At 44.8% G+C, this 22,752-nt stretch overlaps 1 protein-coding gene across 1 annotated transcript in view; it reads right to left on the bottom strand.

Annotated features, from left to right (window-relative positions):
- Nucleotides 1-1,013: 1,013 nt before the first annotated feature.
- The window catches only part of LOC119457708 (zinc finger FYVE domain-containing protein 1-like), a 43,395-nt gene continuing 21,656 nt past the window's right edge, over nt 1,014-22,752 (bottom strand). Inside the window, 8 exon segments of the mRNA XM_049670941.1 lie at nt 1,014-8,017; nt 11,139-11,264; nt 14,074-14,239; nt 15,926-16,045; nt 16,047-16,097; nt 16,610-16,727; nt 20,522-20,696; nt 20,728-20,855. Of these exon segments, the coding sequence (XP_049526898.1) occupies nt 7,776-8,017; nt 11,139-11,264; nt 14,074-14,239; nt 15,926-16,045; nt 16,047-16,097; nt 16,610-16,727; nt 20,522-20,696; nt 20,728-20,855 (1,126 nt within the window). The 3' untranslated portion in view covers nt 1,014-7,775.

Genomic DNA, 22,752 nt, shown 5'->3' on the forward strand with positions numbered 1-22,752 from the left:
GGTTGGAACGCCGACAAAGAGAGGGCGGTGCGAACGAAGGCATAGCCGAGGCAGGTCGCACAGCGGCAAATCTTTGAGAAAGCTTTATTATCTACCTGGCGATGGCGTTGCTAGCCATCGGCGTGGATTCCGGTGAGAACGGCAATAGACGAATGACCTCGTATAATGCATGCAACATTGCCAGCTGAAAAATATACTGGCTGGGCTTTCCCATTCGTAACTTACACAATGACACTATGTATAAACGACAATATGCAATAACGAGACATTTTGACCACGCCTGTAGTTTGGAGTCCCAGTCGTGCTACGACATTCACAGCGAAACGTTTTTCATGCTTTTGCAAAAGCCTTTCTACACTTGCTGTGCAAACTGAACAATCACAAGTGCACTACCCGGCCCAGCATAGTGCTAATATTCTTGACACACAAGAACCCATTATTCGGTCGCCATTTTACTCTTTCAGGCAGCGATTATTTCTGTCTGCTAAAAATTTACTTTCACCACTCGCTTTTCATTTTCAGAATCTTGAAAACCATAGAGCTACAGAACATATACCTTCACTCAGTTTTGTCAAGTTTACAGAATGTGGGCTCCATACGACAATTCCCTACAGGAACGTCAGATATGAGAACAACATTTTATGCCTAACGCACTAGGAAAGCGCCATCTATGCAGCATCTTGAAAAATAAGTGAACCCGCTATAGGACAATATAGAGACACAGAGCAAATACCCAGCAGTCTACTTTCAGACTCGTTTTACTAAGACACTTTTGCACATATGTAAATTTGCAGCACAGGTCTGACCGTAAGTGTTTCGGGATGTATGCGACACCTTTTAAGCATCATTAGCTTGATCGGTGTTTCTGCTTTTGATACACTACCTTGGCATGCACACAGTGTCTGGAGGGAACGAGTAAGCATGCTGTGGTCCTTCCAGGTCTCAAGCACCCGGAAGCCCATGCTGAAGATGTTTGCATGCTTAAGCATACAGAAATTGATAGAAACAAAACATTCTGGTAGCATTCTGCCTCGGCATTTTAATAGGATGACAATAAAATGTGGTTCATCTTTCTAGAGAGCGGACAATCAGCATCGTGTTAGAGCACATATTAAAATCTTCTCAGCCCTTAGATGAAGCGCAGCAGGCACCACTACAAGGTTCTTGAAAACATAGGCACTAGAAAAGTATGTGTAAACGACAATTCAATGAGGATACCCGTGCCTTAAAACGAAAAAAAAAAAAGCAGGTCTAAACATATGATGTGCACAATGCATGCTTTTAACATGAATGTACACATATACAAGATACCAATATTTACAATTATAATCAAAACACTAATGTTGGACAGCACTCCAATGAGCAACATCTTTAAAAAATACATCATAACTTTATGATTCATCAGAGCACCCAATGCTCATTATATTACCATTTACATGAAATCTAGTTGGCAATATTTAGTGACTGCAGTAGAGTGTCTGTAGAGAGAGAGATAGAGATGCCTGTAAGCAGCAATACTACTTAGTAGCCGGGAAAACATAACATGAACATTCTGTTTACATGCAAACGAGGCTGCAGCTATGATAAAATTGAGAAGACGTAAAACATATTAATGAGGTTCTGTAGTTTCAGAACAGAATACCCGCTCTTCTAGTAATACCTATACTCCATTTTACAATTTATGTGCAACAATGTGGAAGCTACAGCGACTGTGCATGGCTCGCGTCTGTGAACAAGCAGTGCGTCAAATGCTATATAAAAAAAATTTGCGCATTAATAATAATATTACCCTATCTGTTAAATACCTATACACCCAATTGTTACGGCACCCACTTTATATTTTTTTAGTGCAGTGGAACGCATACTAGTCAGTAGTGCCCAATCCTGCAATGGTAACAGGGAAAACATTGCGGAACATTTTTTATCCGAACTTTTTTATCTGTAGTTGCAACTATGTTTATGCAGTCCTACGCTGAAAACAGTGGCAGGTGAGCGCGATTATGACTATGCCAGCAATGGTGGGAAGCACACAAGCGTGGCCCTAGCAGTAGGAAATTAATCTTATCAAGGTAATGCTCATGCAAAAATAGCAAACATTTTTTTTTTTCGTGGTTTCCCATTGAATGGCTTCAGTGACGTTCTATTTAGCCAAAGCATATTTTCAAAAGCGAAACGAACAGTTTTACACGTGATGTGCAGTTTAGATCATTGCTGTAGCCACTTGCGCAACAGAGGACTTGTGCGCAGTAATCTGCAATCACATGGTGGATCTGCAATGCTAGTTCTCAAGTTTCACTATAGAGCATTGCGACATACTATTTTCCGCAACTTTCAGTGCCACTTTTAAATTGTAATTTCTTTTTAAACCATGCCCAGCATGTCTGGTTCTTTCACTATAAATCACGGTCTTTTCATTTCTACCAAAATCTCATGACATGTTCCGAGCAAATGTAGGTCCCCTTGAACATAGTTATACCATACATCAGAATAGGAATACAATAAGAGAGTTCTTGCGCAGATGGCGCCTAAGTGTGTTAAAATGTTTTTTTTTTTCTCTGTTCTTTTCACAGCAGCATTTCATGACTGCTGCCATGCAAGCGGCGAGGCCTCGACACAAGTTTCTGTTCCCCTGGTAGAAGATGGCATCTACGTTATCAGGTTAGAAAAGAAATAATAGTTCCGCTTGGTGTGTTCAACAAGTTAAAATGTGACTGACATCAAAAATCCCGCTCGAAATAAAGCAATAGCATAAGCGCAGCTGATTGTGGTCAAAAGACAAAATGTGACAATGGCCATGGTAACAACAGGTAATGAGACAACACTGACACACTTGCTGCGATGAGGAATGCCACGAGTGCATGCGGCTCGGAGGCAACGAGAGTTCAATGCTGTTGGCATGCAGCATAGGCTGTTCACAGACTGGCCCGTCTGCTGCCTGTGCTTCTCGATGTGCCATCTCGCGAATCTCCTACTATGTTCAAAGGACATGGCGGAAAGTTCACTTGGGGCAAATTTGCAGGCATAATGTGCCCATTAAAAAAGAACATAGGGCAAAGTGACGAACCCATTCCCTTTTGATTCAGAGTGATTTCTAAATCACTTGGCCATGACATGTGTGGAATAATATATTTAGATGACCGAAATTCTTAATTAGCTTTCACAGTACTGTGCATTAGGCATGAAATGGAGTACAACCACTGAAAATGCATGACCACCTGACTACTGGGCCATTGAGAATGTCTGTAAAGAGCAAAAACAAAAAACGTGGCTGGGTCGTGCCATACCAACCACGGCATTAGGTTCAAACACTTAAATACGAGCTAGCAAGCCCTATCGATCAATGAGACACACGAACAGAGAAAAAAATATGAAACTGAAGTTTACCTTGACCACAACAAATTTACGACTAAAATACACTAAAATTGCGACTAAAATACACAAGCATAATTTTGCTTCTTTATGAGCCAGTGATGGGAAACTGGTGTTCATTGCTGGATAATCGGTATTTTAGCATAGCATTACTGTTATACGATTACCAGCTGCTATGACTGCACATGCAGGGAGTTTACAGAGCTCTAGGTATTAAGCACAAAATGCTTTTAGCTCCCGTTGTCGGAGGCCTTCAAGTGAGCTTGAGCCAGCAGCCAGAGCCGTTATCCCGGCACTAAAAACGAGAACACGCTGGCAAGTTGCGCGAGAACAAAACGAGATCATCCAGGCAACCAGTCAAAACTTTAAAAAATGCGGTCTCTGGCCCCCAACCCTTTGTACAGGACTGCATTACATACGCTAGTTACTTTCTAAACTAGTTACAAAAAATATTGCTTCCGAGTTCTTTCTAATGTTTCTTCACACTATCACTCAAGCTGTAACTTCTAGTACACTGAAGTTTTATTTGTCATTTCCAATAGCGACGTTCAAAAGGGGACCTAAGGCTGCACATTTGCAGCCGACCACTTCGATGTGACAAGAAAAAGTGGCGACAGACAGAGCACGTTGGACTGTTGCAAGAAGAAACGCGGTTGAAGGCGGCGGCACCACAGGCAGGAAGAGACGCCGCATGGTAGCCATTTCATGCTTACATCTACTCTTGATTACGGGAGAGCCAGCAATCTTTTTGACGCTACCGTCTGGCAAGCTTACTGAACATTGTGTAGGAAACTGGGCAACACAAGGGAAAAAAGTCCGGCACACCTCCAGCCAAGACCAGACAAATCAACTTTAAAGGCTGTGGTACCATCTGGTTGAAAGTGGAACACTTTCGTGGCTCAATGACATTTTTCTTAGCACTACCAGCATCATAGCAAACAGCTGGCTGATCTTAATAATGCCAAAGCAATGCTAATACTTTGTCATCACGTGACGAGATAAGACTAAGCGAGGGCTGTCTGTACCATTGACTTCTTTTTGTCATTAAGAAAAGCAAGTAGCGAGGGTGAATTAGGATTGAAGCAGGTAGCCTGGCTGCTGCCACGTTGCCACGGGTAACCAGCGGCGTCTGTCCTGATAAACTCCCCACATGCATGCAGTCATGGCAGCCGACATTAATAAGATTATAACACAGTGCTAAAACATTCCATTGTCACTCATTCATCCCCCTGTAATGTGAGCAAACATGCATCTGTGTTTAATGTCTCAAAGCAAACTAAGGGACGCGAGAGGCCCATACTGTGGCGAACGAGATTTGGATTAATTTTGACAACCTGGGCTTCTTTAACATGCACTCAATGCTCGTTACAGGCCCCCATTGGAATGTCGCTGTGGAGGTCAGGAAGTTGACCTGCAAACTTGTGCCGTGTATGTAGCCACCTGTAGCGGTCTTATAGTAGCACATTTGTGTTAGTCGCAGACTAGCCACGCATATTTGCTCATCTGCAATTGCCTAACATGAGCATGTGTTCATGTGCCCTCATTGTTATTTCAGGTTGTTGCACTTTTCCTCTCCTCAACGTGTCTGCAGCATACTGCTGGGAATGGGCCGCATGAATTTTGAGACGCACTTCCTGCCTGTGTTTGCCAGCTGTCAAATTATGCAAGTGCAGGCAACGACGTAATCGGCACCCTCATTTTCAAAGAGTGATAGGCTATTTGAGCTCCAGTGAATACAAGTAAATAATGATGACTGGCTGCCACTTGGACAGCGCAGCTGGCAAGCTAGATTCTGCATTAGTTATAGGCCATGTTATTAAATATTTGGTACAGAAGCTTTTTCAGGTACTAAGAAAAGACCTACAAAAGGTTCTTTGAAACAGTAACTGGCATAAACATGTGCTGCATGAAACTGCCTCTCACACAGCTATTTGCTTTTGCATGTAAAAGTCACAAACAAATTTGCCAATGGCAGATGTTGAGCTCACAAAACAACCACAATTTGTTCTTCAGTATATGAGCACTTACTGTGTATACACAAGCTTGCGAATACAATGAACCAATTTGGTTGGTACGAAAGCATGTAGGCAGCCATCTGTTGCTGCACATGACTGCACTAGATGAGCAAAAATATGCACATCACATCTAGTGCCTACGAAGTATTATCAAAATACATGGTAGAAATAGCAAAGAACATTGGAATGCAAATTCACTAAGACGTGTAACAAATATAACAAAATCCAGAAGGGCACATAGAAGCAAATATAATACATGCACTGTAATATATTGTTAACCACTGTTCTGGTTTCAAGAAGCTACTAAAATTACAAAAGAAGACATAAAAATGTGTAAGCGCAAACAATGGGCACGAATTTTTGGTTTCTCGGGAAAGAGTGACGAGGTGAAGTAGATATGTGCCCGACGCAACTGGATACTGATATGTTTACAGGGAAACCTTAAGCAAGCATTTGCAAGCTTAATAATTTTAATTCATTTAATTACTTTCAGATAATTCTTTCCCAAGTGATAAGAAATCAATAACTTCAAACCTTTAGAAGAGCTATGAATTGGGCTAGTTGGTGTGCATTCATTTTTTCTTGCGCTAAGTACAGTAGGACGCCATAGGGATGAAACGGACACTGGATATGAAGCGAACACAATATTGCGCTCCCATGTGTCACTTCGTGTCCGCTTCATATCCAGCGTCCGTTTCACCCCTGTGGCGTCCTACTGTACTTAGCGCAAGAAAAAATAAATGGACTTTCAAACCCGATGGCCCGACATTAAAGAGCCCCTCACCACGTCTGGCCATCTTATTCAGACAAGCGCCAACACATGCTTCACGCGCTAACTATCGTCTCTGCAAAGTTTTACAGCACTGTATGTCCACAAAAATTGCTGAAATTTCAAACCAAACGCCGCACATCCTCCCTCTCAAGGAAGTATCGCACCCAGCCAGAGACTCAAGGTAACATGCACAAACGCAGTGACGTAAATCAGTCTTAGCAACATCACTCAACATGACACGTTGCTTTGGTAAATCATCCAATGCGGAACGCGCAACTTCGCCACCGGAAATGCACCGCTCAGCAAAGAAGAAGAAAAAAAAAGTAAGGGGAACAGGGGAAGAGAGGAAGGGGCGGGGCTTGCCAAGTCAACCTGATGTCGTCCCTCGGCTCTGGTATGAGAGAAGGCTGGGAAGAAATGTCACTTGCAAATGCTACTCAAGGCAAAGGCAGAGCGTCTGTTGGCAGCCGCGCTTGCCTCTTGGCGATATGGCGACAGGGCATTTGATTTCTTATATCTCCTCTAATAATACATGGATTTGAAAAATTATTGCAGTAGAACAATTTCCAGATCAAATTTTAGAACTTTTAGTGTGTAACTAACATGTGCAATGGGGTCTAGTGAGGGGCTCTTTAAATGTGGTCTGCTGTACAATCTATCGTCTGCGAGAAACGAATCTATAGTAGCAAGTGTCCCTGAACTCGTACTTGCACGAGAAAACTGCATTGCGCTAAATATGTTGTCGGTAGTGTTACATTTCTATACGATCTGTGCGCACAACATATTCTCTTAACAAATCATATGAGGAAAAGATACTGCTATGAGCACTACAAGAAAAGTAACATTGTCACTGAATTCAGGACAGAAACATCATTTAACACTACTCCACAAAATATTGGCTCCATTTCTCGTCAATGCTGCTAATAACAGACACTTCTGACTACGACTCGAGTCATTAAAATCTTGCTAATATGCACTATGACCACACTTTGTACAACTTCCAATAGCTGTATGCATGTACAAACTACTCTCCAGAAGGAAAAAAAATGGAAGCAGCAACACAGCTATAAAAATGAGAATGCAGCTCTGCCTAACCACGTCACTGTTGTGTAACATGGCACAAAAGACTGTCCACGTTTCATGTGCAGGGCAGGACACTGCTATTGTATCTATAAAGTTTACGTTCGAGTAAGACTTCTGTAAAATATCCAGATATCGCTTCAACATAACCCATTCTTCAATTGCACCCAAGCCTAACCATGATCACATCAGTCTCTCCACTGTACACTAAAACCATGTTTATGCTTTTGCTATGATGCCAGTTTGAGGCTAACAAAAAAGAACAAAGCTCTATGTCATTCAGTGGCGGCTAACGCCCACCTATCCATAATCGCAACCAGCCTGCACGAGAACAAATTTATACAGTATCACACCTCGCGAGCAATTCGTCATCACGTCAACCACTCAAGCACACAAGTCTGCAAGGGTCACGTCTTCGGGACACAACTGGAACTGAGTTCAAACATTACACCGCACTAAACTTGTACTGCACCGTGGTGTCCCTCAGAATACAGTGTCACCTTTTTATGGTCCTGTGCACTACACTGGTGCGATGCTTATCACAGCTCCGGTCGTTCATTGCACTTATCACATACACGGACTGCACTTTCCCAGCCGTGGGAGATGACGGGCCGGCGTGTCAGCGAGCAGTCGTTGCAGACGCCCTCTCCGCAACAACGGCAGTGATGGATCGTATTGCGCGGACCAAATTCTGCATCGCAGACGGCGCACTTGGTCAGCACATGGTCTGCCTTCCAGTAGGCAGGTCTGGCCGTGTCCTTTATCAGACCTAGAACAGATCCTTGATCAAGCAAAGTTTTGTTTGATTTCTTTCATCTAGCTGCCTCGTTTGTCAAAACTGGAACATAGCTTCATGCAATTGCATACAACTGTAACCAGTCTGGCCAGATTTTACTTGAACAGTACATTGAAACAATCCTGTCTTAGTTAGGTCAACCGCCGATTTTTCGGACATGCCGATAATTCGGACGCCCTCCCGGCACCGCCACGTAGCCCATAGAGTCAATGTATACGATCGTCTGAAATGTCGGATGCAAAAACTCTTCGACGTCAGAATTACCAGACTTTATGGCATGACCACAGGTCCGAAAGGGCATTAATCGAAGCCGCCTGCAATTTTGATTACCTCGCCGCCTCGAACTGGCACTCTCGTACACAGGTCCGCTGGCAGCTGAAGCCACCACCGCGGCAACGCTAGGCCTACCTACTTCGACGTTGGCTACCAAGCTTCTTGCTGTTCGGTGCCGTGTTTTTCATTAAAACAATTTGTCGCTGTTAGCAATGGCCCGAACTCCGCCTTTGTAATCCTCGCCAATGGTTTCGAAGCTCGGAAAGCACAGAGTGTTACACAATGCCAGTTTTTGAAAGTCCGCTTTGCCTCAATACAGCAGTGTTATGCGGTGAAGCATATGCGAAATATTGCGGTGAAGCACACCACGAAAGGGAAGGGGCAATTGCAATGGGACACGATATGCATTCCTTAATTATACACGCGTGCACTTGCCGTCTCCTATCACAGTACGAGCACCAATACACCTAATAAGTATACTGGCATACACTTCAGAGCTTTTTCGGACGTGCCTGTGACGGTCACCCTGTCAAGCTACTGATCTCAGTAGCTTTTTGTGGCTACTCCTTCCTTGGATATTTTTGTTCAAGGAGAATTCAATTAAAATTTGGCCCCTTGAAGTCAGTAGAAGGCGTGCATTCGTTTTTTTCAGACTGCCCGATTTTTCGGACGTTCTCGCGGCCCCTAAGGAGCCCGAAAAATAGGACGTTGACTGTATATTAACTGACACAGCATACCCACGTAGTGATGCCTCGAGTACCAAAGAAAAGCACTTAAGATGCATAAGGATTATGGTATCATTTTAAACATGACGTAAAGTGCTTATTGACGACCTTTCTAAAAATGCTCCATGTTTTACGAGAAAGTGCCTTTATTAATATCAAAAGGGCAACAATAGCATTAAACCTGACTATGTCCACTAATTTTAGTGGGACTTCTAAAAACAGCAACACTAGACACTTACAGAAAACACACTGCACTAGGCTTGCACAATACACAAACGAATAGCTTTAAAGGGGCCCGAACCACATTTCATCGAAGTGGAGAAAGGCATTTGAAGTTAAAATAGGCTGCACTAGAAATACTTGGCTGCAGAACCGAGAAGAAAGGGAACCGAGGGGCCCGACTTTCATTAATCATATCGCAAGAAGCCAACGAACAAATACACCAAGGACAACATAGTAAGTACAAGTAATTTCCCCTATGTTGTCCTTGGTGTCTTTGTTCGTTGGCTTCTTATGATTTGCTGCAGAAAGTACTTCAATGCGTTCAGTAGAAGCGGAGTTATTGGCAACCAAACACGACCTTCGCATTGCTTCTGCTCCTTCAATGCCTTGCGCTGCTAAGGCTACAGTGTAATGGGGCAGGCCCACAACGCTCTACCTTCTAAATAGTCACTGTGGCGCACAGCTCAAATTTGATTTTGGATGTTAACGCAGACGCCACTACTTCCGATTTTGGCACCTACGATGCACCAAATGCAAGCCAAATGCGGTTGTCCTCAGCGAGCCGTAGTAAGTTTAGCCAGTGCACTCGTCGCGGCAATCCGCAGTGGCCGCGGAATCTACGCTACGTAGCAGACTGCAGCTACATGCAACTGTAGTGCATATGCGCAGCGCTTGCTTTGTGCACGAAAGGGCTTGAGTGCGTGCTCGCGCTCAAATGCTCCAGTATGACTGACCATGCCAGGTGGTGCGGACTGGCTTTGTCCTCCACCAGCTTGACCGACGGATAGTAGCCACATCCAACTAGCGCATTTTTTAAGCGCTATCAATTACTCTGCCAAGGCGTCAAACCAGGAGCGGCCACGAGTGGGCGCACGCTGGCAAGCGTGCATGTGGTCGTCTACATTTACCTTTCTTTGGCACTTCTTACATTACTCTCAAACAATAAGTTATCTATTCCTATTACCTATGGCTTTCACTATGTCTACCTATGTCTACTTTAATGGATCAAAGACTACCACTTCCTGCCAGATAACGCTTTTTTTCTCTCGATAATATAATTACAAATTATTGAGTCTATTTGAAGACCCATGTTTCATGCCAATTTCCATCGTCAAAATTACCCAATTTCTTGTAGACACATGCTGTATTCAGACCTCCCCCCACAAGCCATATGTTATGGGTCTAAATGTGTGCTTTGTTTTCCTTGAATGAATGAATGCTACAGAGCATGAAGTTGTGACGGCTCTACCGATGCCAAGGAAAATCACTTCTCTATTTTCTATAGACTCAACTTGAGTTTGTGGCATGCAAAATCAGTGGTGACGACGAGCCACAACAAACAGGAGCATATTTTTACTGAACAGAAGGCTCTAGCTGACAGGCATACATCTTGGCGGCAGGAATCTCTAAGGAGCCCCCTGCTTGGGCCGCTAGTGACATGAGCATGCGCTCGCTTCACTTTTTAGGCAGTGGCCTGTCCCTAAGCAACCACCGTTTTCCTCATTCTCTTCAACGTTGATGCGTATTGATGCTGCTAAAGTTCATTTATAAGTTTAGTTTTTAAATGGGAAGTTTCATTATTCTGTATTTTTATAAAGTTTTATAGAAATTGAGGTCGAGTAGAAGATGGCCTGATGACGACCACACAATGACAACGACAAAAACGTAACAGAAAGGACACATGGACAAATGGACACAAAATAGACAGGACAGGATATGGACAACCCACTTTCAAGCGGTGAGCTGCTGTCGTAGTAAACGAGTAGTCAAGGGTCATCAGAAGACAAGGGCTGCAGACAGACTGAGCAGTGCTAACAGATATACAATGTTCCAATGGGGCAAGTGTGCCAGTGGCTCAGTTCCAAAGAAGAACAAGGGACACTCACCGATGGGGTACTCCATGGCAGATGCAACAGCGCCGAACGTGCTACGAATTGCCTCTCCCACTTTTCGGGCTGTGAGTTCAGACTCAATTCCTTCTTCCGGAGATGCCGCGGCTGCCTCGCCTCCTGCTGCAGAAAGTAGTACAGTTAAACCTCGATATGACGAATTTCAATATAACGGAATTCCCGGTATAATGAAGTACAGTCGCCGACGGATTTCTTGGACCCCAAAAATTTGGGGTTCCCATAGAGCTAATACATTTTCGCAACCAATTTTTTGGACGAATGGAGGCCCCAAAGTTCGATTTTCCCTGACTTCCAGTGGCCCGCTGTGAAGCCTCCAAGAATGGGAGGCGCACGCTGTCAAAAAGAGCGCGTGCCATCCTCCAGTCTCGGAGGTCATGACCGCTCTCTTCCTTTAGCTGACAAAACGCTCCAGGATACAGCACTTTTTCTGTTTTCTTTCTTTTTTTTTTCGGTCAGCACTATCGTCATAATCACTTAATGTGGGATCAGTTTTAAAGTTTCCATTGCTATTTTACGTGGTGTGTCCACTGAGCAAGTGTTTCACAGAGACGCCGCATCTTTGTGTGTTTGTACGGCTTCGCATTTGTGTGATTGGCGACATCTCCTGTGCCTTCGCAAGAGCCAAGTGGTGCGAAGTAACTGGGCTCGTTTCTTCTCCACAGCGATCTCTGCCAACGGAGATCGCCAACGTGGTTACGCTCTTGCTGATTGTATACGGAGACGGCGCCAGTCTAGCGCAAATCCACGCAAATCTGATAGCCTCCAAGCGTAATATGAGGCAGAGCATTATACAGATTTTTTATCCCACTCTAAGGCTAATAAAGTTAATTTTTTTTGACGAACTGACTTTCTTGGACTATTTCTTGGTTCCCACGAGGTCTGAAAAATCAGTCGGCGACTGTACTTAACTTTTTTTAACTTCTTACCCATAGAACACCATGTATTTAGAACCTCAATATAATGAAGTGTGTTTATACGTGATTTAAATGGTACAACAAAATTTCACTGCCGCCGCAAAGGAATACCGAGACAATAAATAGAAACTTCCATAGACGAAGATGGTCAAATGGTTGAATTACAAGCGGCTGCTTGTGAATGGACCTCTAAAATCGCGTGACCGAGAGCTACCGCTGAAGCCTCCGGGAGCAGTGTCATGTTTCGTATCAAGTCGAAGTGCGAGAAGATCCTATCAAGCCCTGCATGCTGTATGCTTTGGGTGTGAATGATAGCGTGCGAGGGTGAGCCGAGAAAACAATGCAAGTAATCCGTGGCCGAGAAGGATGGTGGCTTCACGAGCGCCATCTATTCGCGTGAGCAAAGGGAAAGGGAGGGGAGGTTGACATGACATCATGTACATGCGCTGTTGTTCAGCTCGTTTACTATTGGAGCTTGCGTAATCTCACGTTTCGGAGATGCATTGAAGCGAGAGGCAGACGAAGCATTTGCTCCCCACTGCCGGCGCCTTTTATGATAGCGTCATCTCACTGCGGCCAACCCTATCAGCCTTTCTTCTCCACAGAGGGGGCAGAGGGGACACGAAAGCATGGCTGGCTTCACCGCTGATGTCAAGATCGTCATCGGCATGGCATGAAACTGCATCTTTCGATTGCAGATCTCAAATCCGTAAAATGAACTTTTTTTCATTCAGATTTGCCTTTTCCGATTGTCCTATAATTGGGAAAATTTTATGGCCCCTCCCATGCAAGAAAAATCCATCGGCGACTCTGATGATTTGCATAAAAGGTCGATTTTAAATATAAAGAAACTTCGATATAAGGAAACAAACTGCCTATTTTACCGACTTTGCTACATCGAGATCTAACTACAGTCAACAACCGATTTTCCGGACATGCCCGATAATTTGGACTCCTTCACAGCACCGCCACGTACCCCATACAGTCAATGTATAAGAAAATCTGAAATTTCGGACGCAAAAAACCTTCGCCCTCCGATTTTTCGGGCTTTTTACCACGATCGCAGGTCCGAAACGGCATTAATCGAAGCCACTAGAGCCGCCATTTTGATTATCTCACCGCCTCGAACCGACGCTCTCGCACACAGATCCGCTGGCTGCCGTAGCCACCACCTCGGCAACGCTAGGCCTAGCTACATCGACGTTCGCTACCAAGTTACTTACTGTTCAGTGCCGTGTTTTTCATTAAAACCATTTGCCGCTGTTAGCAATGGCACCGACTCCGCCTTTGTAATCCTTGCCAATGGCTTCGAAGCTCGGAAAGCACGGCGCGTTGCGTAATGCCAGTTCCCGAAAGTCAGCTTCGCCTCAATACAGCAGTGTTATTCAGTGAAGCATACCAAGAGCCGGATGGGGCAATTGTCACGAGACACGGTATGTATTCCTTAATTAGACATGCTTGCACCTGCCGTCTCCTATCATAGTACTAGCATCGGTACATCGAATAAGTGTACTGACAGGCCTTCAGAGCCATTTCGGATGTGCCTGTGGCAATTTGAGCCCTTAGGGGCAGTAAAAGGCATGCATTTGTTTTTTTCGGACTGCCGATTTTTCGGCCCATTTCGCGGCTCCTAAGGAGTCCGAAAAATCGGACGTTGACTGTATACTTGAATATCACTGAATCTAATTGAATAGTGAATGTTCGAATAATTCGATTCGCGAATCAAATATCTACTACTATTCGATTTTTAGATTACGTTCACACACCACACCCCTACCATTTGTGCTCCGACTCGTTGCCCAAATTAGCAGACGCCGTACTCTAAATGTCCGAAATTTCATTCGCCCCAATACATTAAGTCTATGGCGCTAGTGGCAGTGCCACAGGGCTGTCCGAATAATCAAGCGTTGGCTGTATTAGTCTATGGGCTGCGCTCTGTTCCTTTCACAGTCATTAATGTTCAAGCAATCACAGTTTTCTATTTTGTCTGAGCTCACCTTGATCAAAGCAGCTGTCGCAGACTCTCACAGGCTCTGTGCCCCATCCACGTTCTGGCACAGTTCGCGTCTTGGATGAGCAGGTTTCGCAGAAGCCTTGGCCGCACGCACGACAGTGGTGTTTCTTCTCTTGAGGAGGAAAGCTTTTTTTGCACTTGTGGCAAGCCTGCAGTTAATTTAACGAGCAGAGAACCGTCAGTCCATTTTTGCAAACGAAAAAATTCCAATGATGACTTTAGAGTTTTCTTTTTAATACAATTCTGACCAAAAAAATTTCCTTGAATGTCATAAAAAATTACTTAAAAATGGAAGCATTCCATCTTCAAAAACGCGACTTTAACTTCTTAAGCCTCTTGCCATAAGATCCGGATCCACAGCTTTGCCTTTATCACAATTTTTCCCCCGAGAAGGGCTGCCCTATGGCACTGAAAGAATTAGGCAACTTATAAATATGAATGCAATTCTGCATTACGTCACAGATTTATTTACGCCTCCCCAGCTGTAAATAACCCAATCCATCCAGTCCGTCATGTTCCCCGTCCCAGCCAACCCTACGCCATTTATCCTTCAAGAGCTCATACAACCATGTTTCAGTACTGCTCCTTACTTTTCCAATATATTTTCTGCCTTACTAAGATGGTTTACATGGTCGGTCTTTTTTCTTTTTTTTTTTGTATTGTAAAAGGGTACTTTACTAATACAATTTAAATTAAATACTAAGTCGACGTGGACTGTTTAAAAACAATACCATTTCAGAAACCTCGCAACGCTTGTTTCGTGCCACGAGAAGACTTTGGTTTATGCGAAAATTGCATCTGAAAGGTCCGAATACCTTTATCGCAATTCAATTCTCCTGCCACCCAACCAGGGTGGCAGGAGATTTGAGGCAGGAGATTTGGGAGTAGTGACGTTGCATACGCCATCACCACCCTTTGCTGCTGTCGGTGAGTAATACGATGCCCGACAGACAGCGATACGTCTTTTTTGCACAAAATTCCAACGCGCGGACATGGATAAACCGAGCCAGGACAGAGCGATGGATTCGCGGCTGCAGATGCTTTTGGTCAAGTGGCGTGGACCGTTCGGACATCCTGCGACATCACATGGAAGTGGAATTCTCTGCTACTTGCAGTTTGTGCGAGTTTAGCGAGCCAGCAAAATCAGCACAGCACTACGCAATAACGAAACTACTGAAATGCGAAAGCGCGGGCAGCGTAGAGTTAAGCGAAAATGAAACCTTTCAACCGCCCGCGTCGTGTAATGGCAATGAGTTCTTTTTTTTTAAAATGAAATAGAACTGGACAAGTAGCATTTCCTTTCGTCTTATAATGCAATACAATGATGTTTCTATAACGAGTGGTTAAGTATTAGTGATAGAATTTAAATGAGGAGTGCTTTCGTCATTGGGCAAGTACTTGAATAATATACCGGGGGACTCTCTAATCGTGTCCTGTATTTACCTCAATTTCTCGATTACTAAAGCTCTGTTCGCGATGATATTGACGCCTTAGAGATTCTCGAGCACTAATCTAGTCACTTCAGCGTGACTTAATAGTTTGCCTTTAGTGTCCCTTTAAAACCCTTGCAGATTTACTTAATGTGCATAGACCAAATCAAGGTTCCAGGATCAATAATGCATGATCAGAAATTTTTCACGAGTTTTCTGGATGTCCAGCCTACTACAAGGGTTGTAAGTGCATTATAAAAAAAAATGCATTACATAGCATTCATCAACCCTCATGAACTAGCTGCAGCTGAAGCAAGGAATCTTCAAAGCTCTACTTACGTCCTCCAAATGTGCAATTCCCATTTTAAGTGCCGGCACAACTTGCATTCAGGTGAGAGGTCTTACCTGAATCTGGTAGTTGGGGACCCAGTATGAAGGTGCAATCTGGTCATTTATCCAGTCAGACATGGTGCGTGTTGGTCGTGCACTGTACGTTGAGACCGTCTCAGTGATGGTCTGCAGTCCAGTCGATAACCCTCTGTGCGGTGTTACTGCACTCCTGTGTTGCCAACTTCTCCTGCAAGAAACACATTTTTTTTCTTTCTAATACTATTACGCTACACTTCACGAACAAGTCGTCCGGAACCTATTTCGTATCTGCCAAACTAGGAATTTTAACATTTGCAGAAATCCTGTGGCCCAAGTTGTTAACATTACAGAAAATTGTGGAGCGATGGCAGGTATGCAGTTTGTCCAACTGGCAGGAGAAGGGTTATCAATGCGGAAAACTGCCCAGATGAGGCTGAACAATTCCTTTTATTATACTCCACTAGACATATGCCTGCCATGCTATGCCTATTATTTTTTTAACCAATGTGCCCACAAATACACTCCCATCCTTCTATAGGAAAAAAAGAAAATGCTGCCAATGATAGCTTTCATCGTCAATAATGTACGTGCTTGAACATCGCTGACGCAAAATAAAATTACGTGCAAAAAAAAAATCATGGAAGGCTGAAAAGCAGGAAAGGGCAAACGAACACAGGTGCTGCAGGGACTACTGAACGCAATAATGCAAAACATGCTTACACCAGGCCAGACGTGCACTATTTCGACCCTGGTCACTGTCTCGTCAGGGTTCCTGTTGCCGTACCAGTACTGGCGGCTCTGGTAGATGACACCACAGCTGGGACACTCGAGCACATATCTGGACATGGAAGGGCACACGGTAATCAATGAGATAAGCCAATAGTGCCAACCTATCACAATTAATATCACAGTAATCTCAGAAGATTGTTTCCACATTAAAGGGCCCTTCACGAGGCCACGTAGAAAATTTTGGTTATACGCTGGAAGTTGTTATGTGCCCTCTAAGGAGTGTTCTACCGCAATAATCCTTTCAAATCAATTAATAGCGGAGATAGAAATATTTGAAGTGCCTCGAACCCATGACTTAACAACAGGTGAGCGTCACCGCCAAAATAGGCAATCTCTCCACTTGCCCCGTCTAGCCTCTGTGAGAGAAATTCCTGCCCTGAGTTCTCCCATACTGGAGCCGGAGGATCGTGCGACGAATAATACGTCATGGGCACCGCCTTTTTTTTTTTTTTCTTCTTTCTCTTGAGCATTTTTGCTGAGTGGAACACTTCCGGTGACGGTCTCGCGCATGAGCTGTTGCATTGGTCTCGTTTCGTGCAGCCGACGATATTGCGCACTCTGCACGAGAACACCTGGGAGGGTATTCTGTAAGAGTCCACCTAGTGGACTGTCCATTTTGGCTGTCGCTGATTAGCTGCAGCTGCACGAGTGAGAAGGAGACTGGCTGGGGGCACCTGTCTCTTCCTCACTCGTGCAGCTGCAGCCAATCAGCAGCGGCCGAAATGGACAGTCCACTAGGTAGACTCTTACAGAATACTTCCCCTGATTTAGTGGTATAAATCAGTGCTACCATCACAAGCATTGCATCAGGCGCGAGAGGATGAAAGAGCATTATCGCAACACTGTAACACTGTAGAAAATGACAGTTTTGTTCTCTGCGCGCAACTGCACATTGTGGGAACAAGGAGAGGTAATGGAAGTACATCTCTCTTGCTACGGTAGGAAGTAGAACAAAAATACGCAGACATTCGGTTTGCATGTTTGAATATTTCACTAAACTTTAATTCGTCTATTGAAGCGCTAGATTAAACAAATAACTGATGTTGCTTTGAATAATTCTCGAAGTCACGTGTCACTTTGAGCAACGTCACAGCACTGTCATGTACGTAGGCACACTTACACAATCGACATCAACTCTCCGGCTGGGAGCGTGGCGCCCACGAGGAGAAGGGCAAACAGTGTTTGGTTTGAAATTTAAGCTCTTTCCACCGTGCATAGGGATGTAACACTTAGCAGACACGACTGTCAGTGCACATCGTATGCACTGCACTTGGCAGCTGAAAATGGCCAGACCTGGTAAGGGGCCCTTTAAATGTGCCTGCCACTGAAAAGCAGCAAAGTAGTGGATTCAGTTCCATCAAAAGTTACCAAACATGATTTGCTAATCATAATATGGGTAGAGGTCTTCACTCATAATTAGAACATGATAAGGTTTGTGTAAATTAATAGAACACCTGAGACAGCTGAGCAATGTATGCTGTTTTACTCAGACAGCAGCCAGGAACCTAATGTACACACACTAAGCCTTGCATATTATATCATAAGCATCTAACCCACGGTGTAAGAAGAACAGGTGCTCCGACGGAAGCGCACTGCACATCTCATTAATGTTGGGACGCCGCTGGGGGTGCACGCAACTAGGAGGCTCGAGGGAGCTGGGGTGCCGGGGGAAAACATTCCCTGGCCACGGTGCTGGGAGCGCACTTTGCAGCGTGTTTTTTAGACTGACTGCAACTGCTTTTAACGACAAACCTTAGGCCACTCTCTTTATGTGACAAAATCTTAATATGGGAATTTTTAATTGCTGAGGTGCTTTGTTGCCTTTTCTAAGCAGAAGTGCATAGTATTTCTCTCAGTGCTGCACTCAGTTATTAAGCATTCACGACGAAAAAGAGACTAGAGATAACTGAAACTTGTGAACCAAAGAAAAAAAAAAAAGATGTCAAGCGATTTGCAGGCACGTACGTACCCATGTGGCCTATCTCGTAGCATATATATACACACAGTTTTACACGAGCTTATCCAGATTTCTCAAATTTGCTCTGCTGGACGTGCTGACGAGAACAAATTTATTGTGCATTGCTGTCCATGAACTTGTGACATACGCCGGGTCAAAGTGCTTCTCGCAGCCGTACTCTCCTGGTCGCAGGACGTGGTGTCCACTTTCGAGAGCATCTTACGAACCATGCAGTCGGCTCTTTTCACTGAGCATGGAAGCTCTGTCTTTGCACATGCCAGACCCGCTGTTGCAATTTGGTGCGAATCACGTCTTGCCTACAATTCGTCTCCACCATGCAACGTCGCGGCTCGAGATGCAGATCTTCCTTCCCTCTCTTGAGATTCAGACTGGTTGTGTGAATTTTTAAGTGCTTACCAAGAACGACGATGACAGATTGCTAAATTTTGAAGTGAACATTGCTAAACTAAGAGCTTATTATCTGCCCGTGCCGCTTGTTGGCGACCGCTTCCAAGGATAGACACACGCCGTCTGCTAGAGCATGTGACGCGACCGCACTGTCGGAGTCATTGTCTGTTTCGGCGCTTGAGGGATTTAGTGGCAGACAGAAACAGTAAAAAAAAAAAAAAAAAAAAAGAAGTGTTTTAGTTTTTTCAACGAGCTTTACGTACAGTTACAATTACTTACCACGTTCGAATTTCCCGCTTTTTCAGCCTTGTAGTGTGTGCTGCCGTGCAGCGGTGCATACGTGAAACTCCACCATTAGCGAGATTCGTTTCTCACCAGCGGCCCCCGCGTCATCGGAGCACCTGTTCTTCTTACACCGTGATCTAGCCTATTCCTTGAAGCTTTGTGGTCATGCATAAAGTGTGCACAATCCAAGTGGTGCAACCCAAGATGGAAGCTGCATGAGCACATATGTTTTACTAAGTTTAAAATGCAAAGATGAATGCAAAGATGAATGATGAAAGCATTTTACTGTGTATGTCATACTAAACTAATTGCAAAAATTACGGCTGTGATTGGAGATAAACTTATCGGTAAAAAATTACACCATCTTCCCGTAGGGGAACCCTGCGTAGTATGCGAAGCAGCCATGGGGTCGACTTAAGGTAGTTTTATCAGCTGTATAAACTTGGACATGCAGCAGCACCAGCAACGCGCAGAACTGTTGTCGACGCCGTCGGCGTTTTGCCCGCGTTCGCACCGAACGCACGCGGCTTTGGTGACTGTTGCCGGTGCCTCCGGGGCGCCTACTGTGGAGGATGCGCATGCGCAGAGGAGAGGAGCGTCAGAGAGGAGAGGAGATGAGACAAGGAGAGGAGGGGGAGGAGGGTGCGCAGTGCGGGTATGGACGCCCCACGGCGGATTCAGGGAGGGACATAGCCCCGAGCATAAGATGCTTCGCATCTAAACATCACACCGGTCACAATTTGTCATTCAAAACATACCATATGATCCTGTGCCTCTTACAACAGGGGTTCCACAGGGATCGGTAATTCAGATTGCGCAGCCAGGGCATTTTTTTTCCCGTTCCCAGTTAGTTTGCTCCACATCTCCTTCTCTGCATCGCCCTCGTTGCTTTCCTCTCCCATTGGCTGGTGCACCTTGTTTAGCTTGTGTGCGGGATTTCCTCACAGAAGCCGCATTACAACCAGCATTTTGTATCGCGCGATTGCACTATAAGCGGTATGCATATACATAGAGTTCTAGGGAGGGTAAGCAGGAGCCAGGAAAATCCGCATTATTGCCGGTTCTGCACTTTAAGCGTTTATATTATAAGTGGTCTAAGCTGTACCTACATGTCATTGACAAAAGATGTCTAAAAAGTGTGCATCATATTACTACAGTGCTGAAACCTTCAAAGGCAGCTGTATACTTCTTACCCTGACCACGCAAACTTCACCCATGCAGTCACGGCAGAATCATTCTTGGCAGCAGTCTGCGGAGTGAGAACCACCTCGCGGCCCGACTTTTCATAACAGTCCTGCATTTGAACAAAGAAAGGTGGCAGAGGTTGAGACCAACTAGTCTTCCAATGCAAGTTCACCAACCAACGGACTGGTCAATGAAACAACGATGGGGCTTTAGCCTCCTAGAGCTACCCCTCGGGCACTTGCCTTGCACTGCTGGACCCGGTTGTCGAGTTGGTATTGATACTTGCACTTGGCATTGCAACTGTGAGCCTCTTGGTGGTTCATGGTCTTGTTGCACCGAGCTCTGTAACCAGGGTATACAAAAATGAAGGAAAATGAAGCGGGCATTCCTGTGGCACAAGCCAGCTACTGTCAGGTCAATTAAGCTTCATTGATTGCTTGGATGATTGACTGACACCTCAGAGCAACACTCAAACTGTGAAAGACTTCACAGCAGAACACTTCAAATTATTTTTGTCACTTCAATCTGCACCTAAATCGCAATAGTCAACAACCGATTTTTCGGACATGCCCGATAATTCGGATGCCTTCGCAGCACCACCACGTACACCATAGAATCAATGTATAAGAACGTATGAAATTTCAGCCGCAAAAACCCTTCGCCGTCTGATTTTCCGGACATTTTAGCATAACTGCAAGTCTAAAACGACGTTATCGAAGCCACTGCCGCTGCCATTTTGAGTATCTTGCCGCCCTGAACAGGCGCTCTCGCACGTAGATCCGCTAGCAGCTGTAGCCACCACCGTGGCAGCACTAGGCATACCTGCTTTGATGTTCGCTACCAAGCTGCTTGCCGTTCGGTGCCATGTTTTTTAATGAAAGAATTCCCCGCCGTCAGGAATGGCGCTGAATCCGCCTTTGTAATCATTGCCAATGGCTTCGAAGCTCGGAAAGCACGAAGCGTTGCATAATTCCGGGTCCCGAAAGTCAGCTTCGCCTCAATACAGCAGTGTTACACGGTGAAGCATACCAAGAGTGGGACGGGTCAACTGTTATGAGGCATAGTATGTATTCCTTAATTATACAGGCATGAACCTGCAGTCTCCTGTCACTGTAACATGTACTGGCAGGCCTTCAGATATATTTTGGATGTGCCTGCGGCGAGTTGAACCATTGGGGGCAGTAAAAGGCATGCATTCATTTTTATGGACTACCCCCGATTTTTTGGACGTTTTCACGGCTTCTAGGGAGTTTGAAAAATTGGGCGCTAATTGTACACCTGCAATTTTTCATTCCATTCCCAATGGAATGCAAGCTTGCGTGGATAATTAAAGTGCTAAAAGCACCAATATTTCAACTGTTCTCGTTACAGCACTGTGTATGTGCAAGCAAATATCAGTGTAGCATCCACCATTGTGTAAAAATGATTCATTTATGAGATAACACTTTACAATGTAGTTTTGGTGCCTGACGTTGAAAAGCTTAGTGTAACCATCAGTAGTGCGACATAACAGAAATGCGGAAATCCTACCGCTCACACAAACTGAATGCTGCAGCATGCACGTGACTGGAAAATGCATAAACTTCAGCTTAGAGGGCAGTGGAATACAGTACAATGTCACTGTTCGGTTATACAGCAATGGCTTTCATTGTACTAAAAGCAAAATCAAGATGTATCAAAAACTTCTGGCATTGAGCTGAACAAATGTCAGTTCTCGAGAGACCAAAACTGAAGCCGCTTCATAGGAAATACACAACATGAGTAAATAGCCGGTTCTAAACCTAGACATTGGGTCTATTAAAGCACTTCTATTTCCAGAAGAAAAACAAAAAAAATCACAGCATATCCACGGGGTGAATGATGATGAGTGGGCGAAGCTCCGGAGAGAATCAACGGATCTCCCGCTTAAGGGGACGCTAGCACAAACGCGTTAGAAACGTGCAGTACTCTCTAGTAAGGGGGAGCGGCCACAGCGTCTTACGCAGCCATTTACACATGCCGGAACGTGCACCGCGTTTGCCGACGCCATCACATGACTGCTGAGAGAGTATACCCCCCCGTATTCATAAACGCTCCTCGACTTGACTTGCCACCGCTTTGGGCAGCGCGTTCGAAACGCGTTGAAGGTAAGGTGGAGAGGCCACAGCGTCTTACACCAGCTTCTTACACGGGCCGTAACGCGCTAGCACAAACGCGTTAGAAACGCGCTAGAAACGCGGCCTTTCGTTAATGTTGCGTA

The sequence above is a fragment of the Dermacentor silvarum genome, chromosome 7, assembly GCF_013339745.2.
Source record: "Dermacentor silvarum isolate Dsil-2018 chromosome 7, BIME_Dsil_1.4, whole genome shotgun sequence".
Lineage (NCBI taxonomy): Eukaryota > Metazoa > Arthropoda > Arachnida > Ixodida > Ixodidae > Dermacentor > Dermacentor silvarum.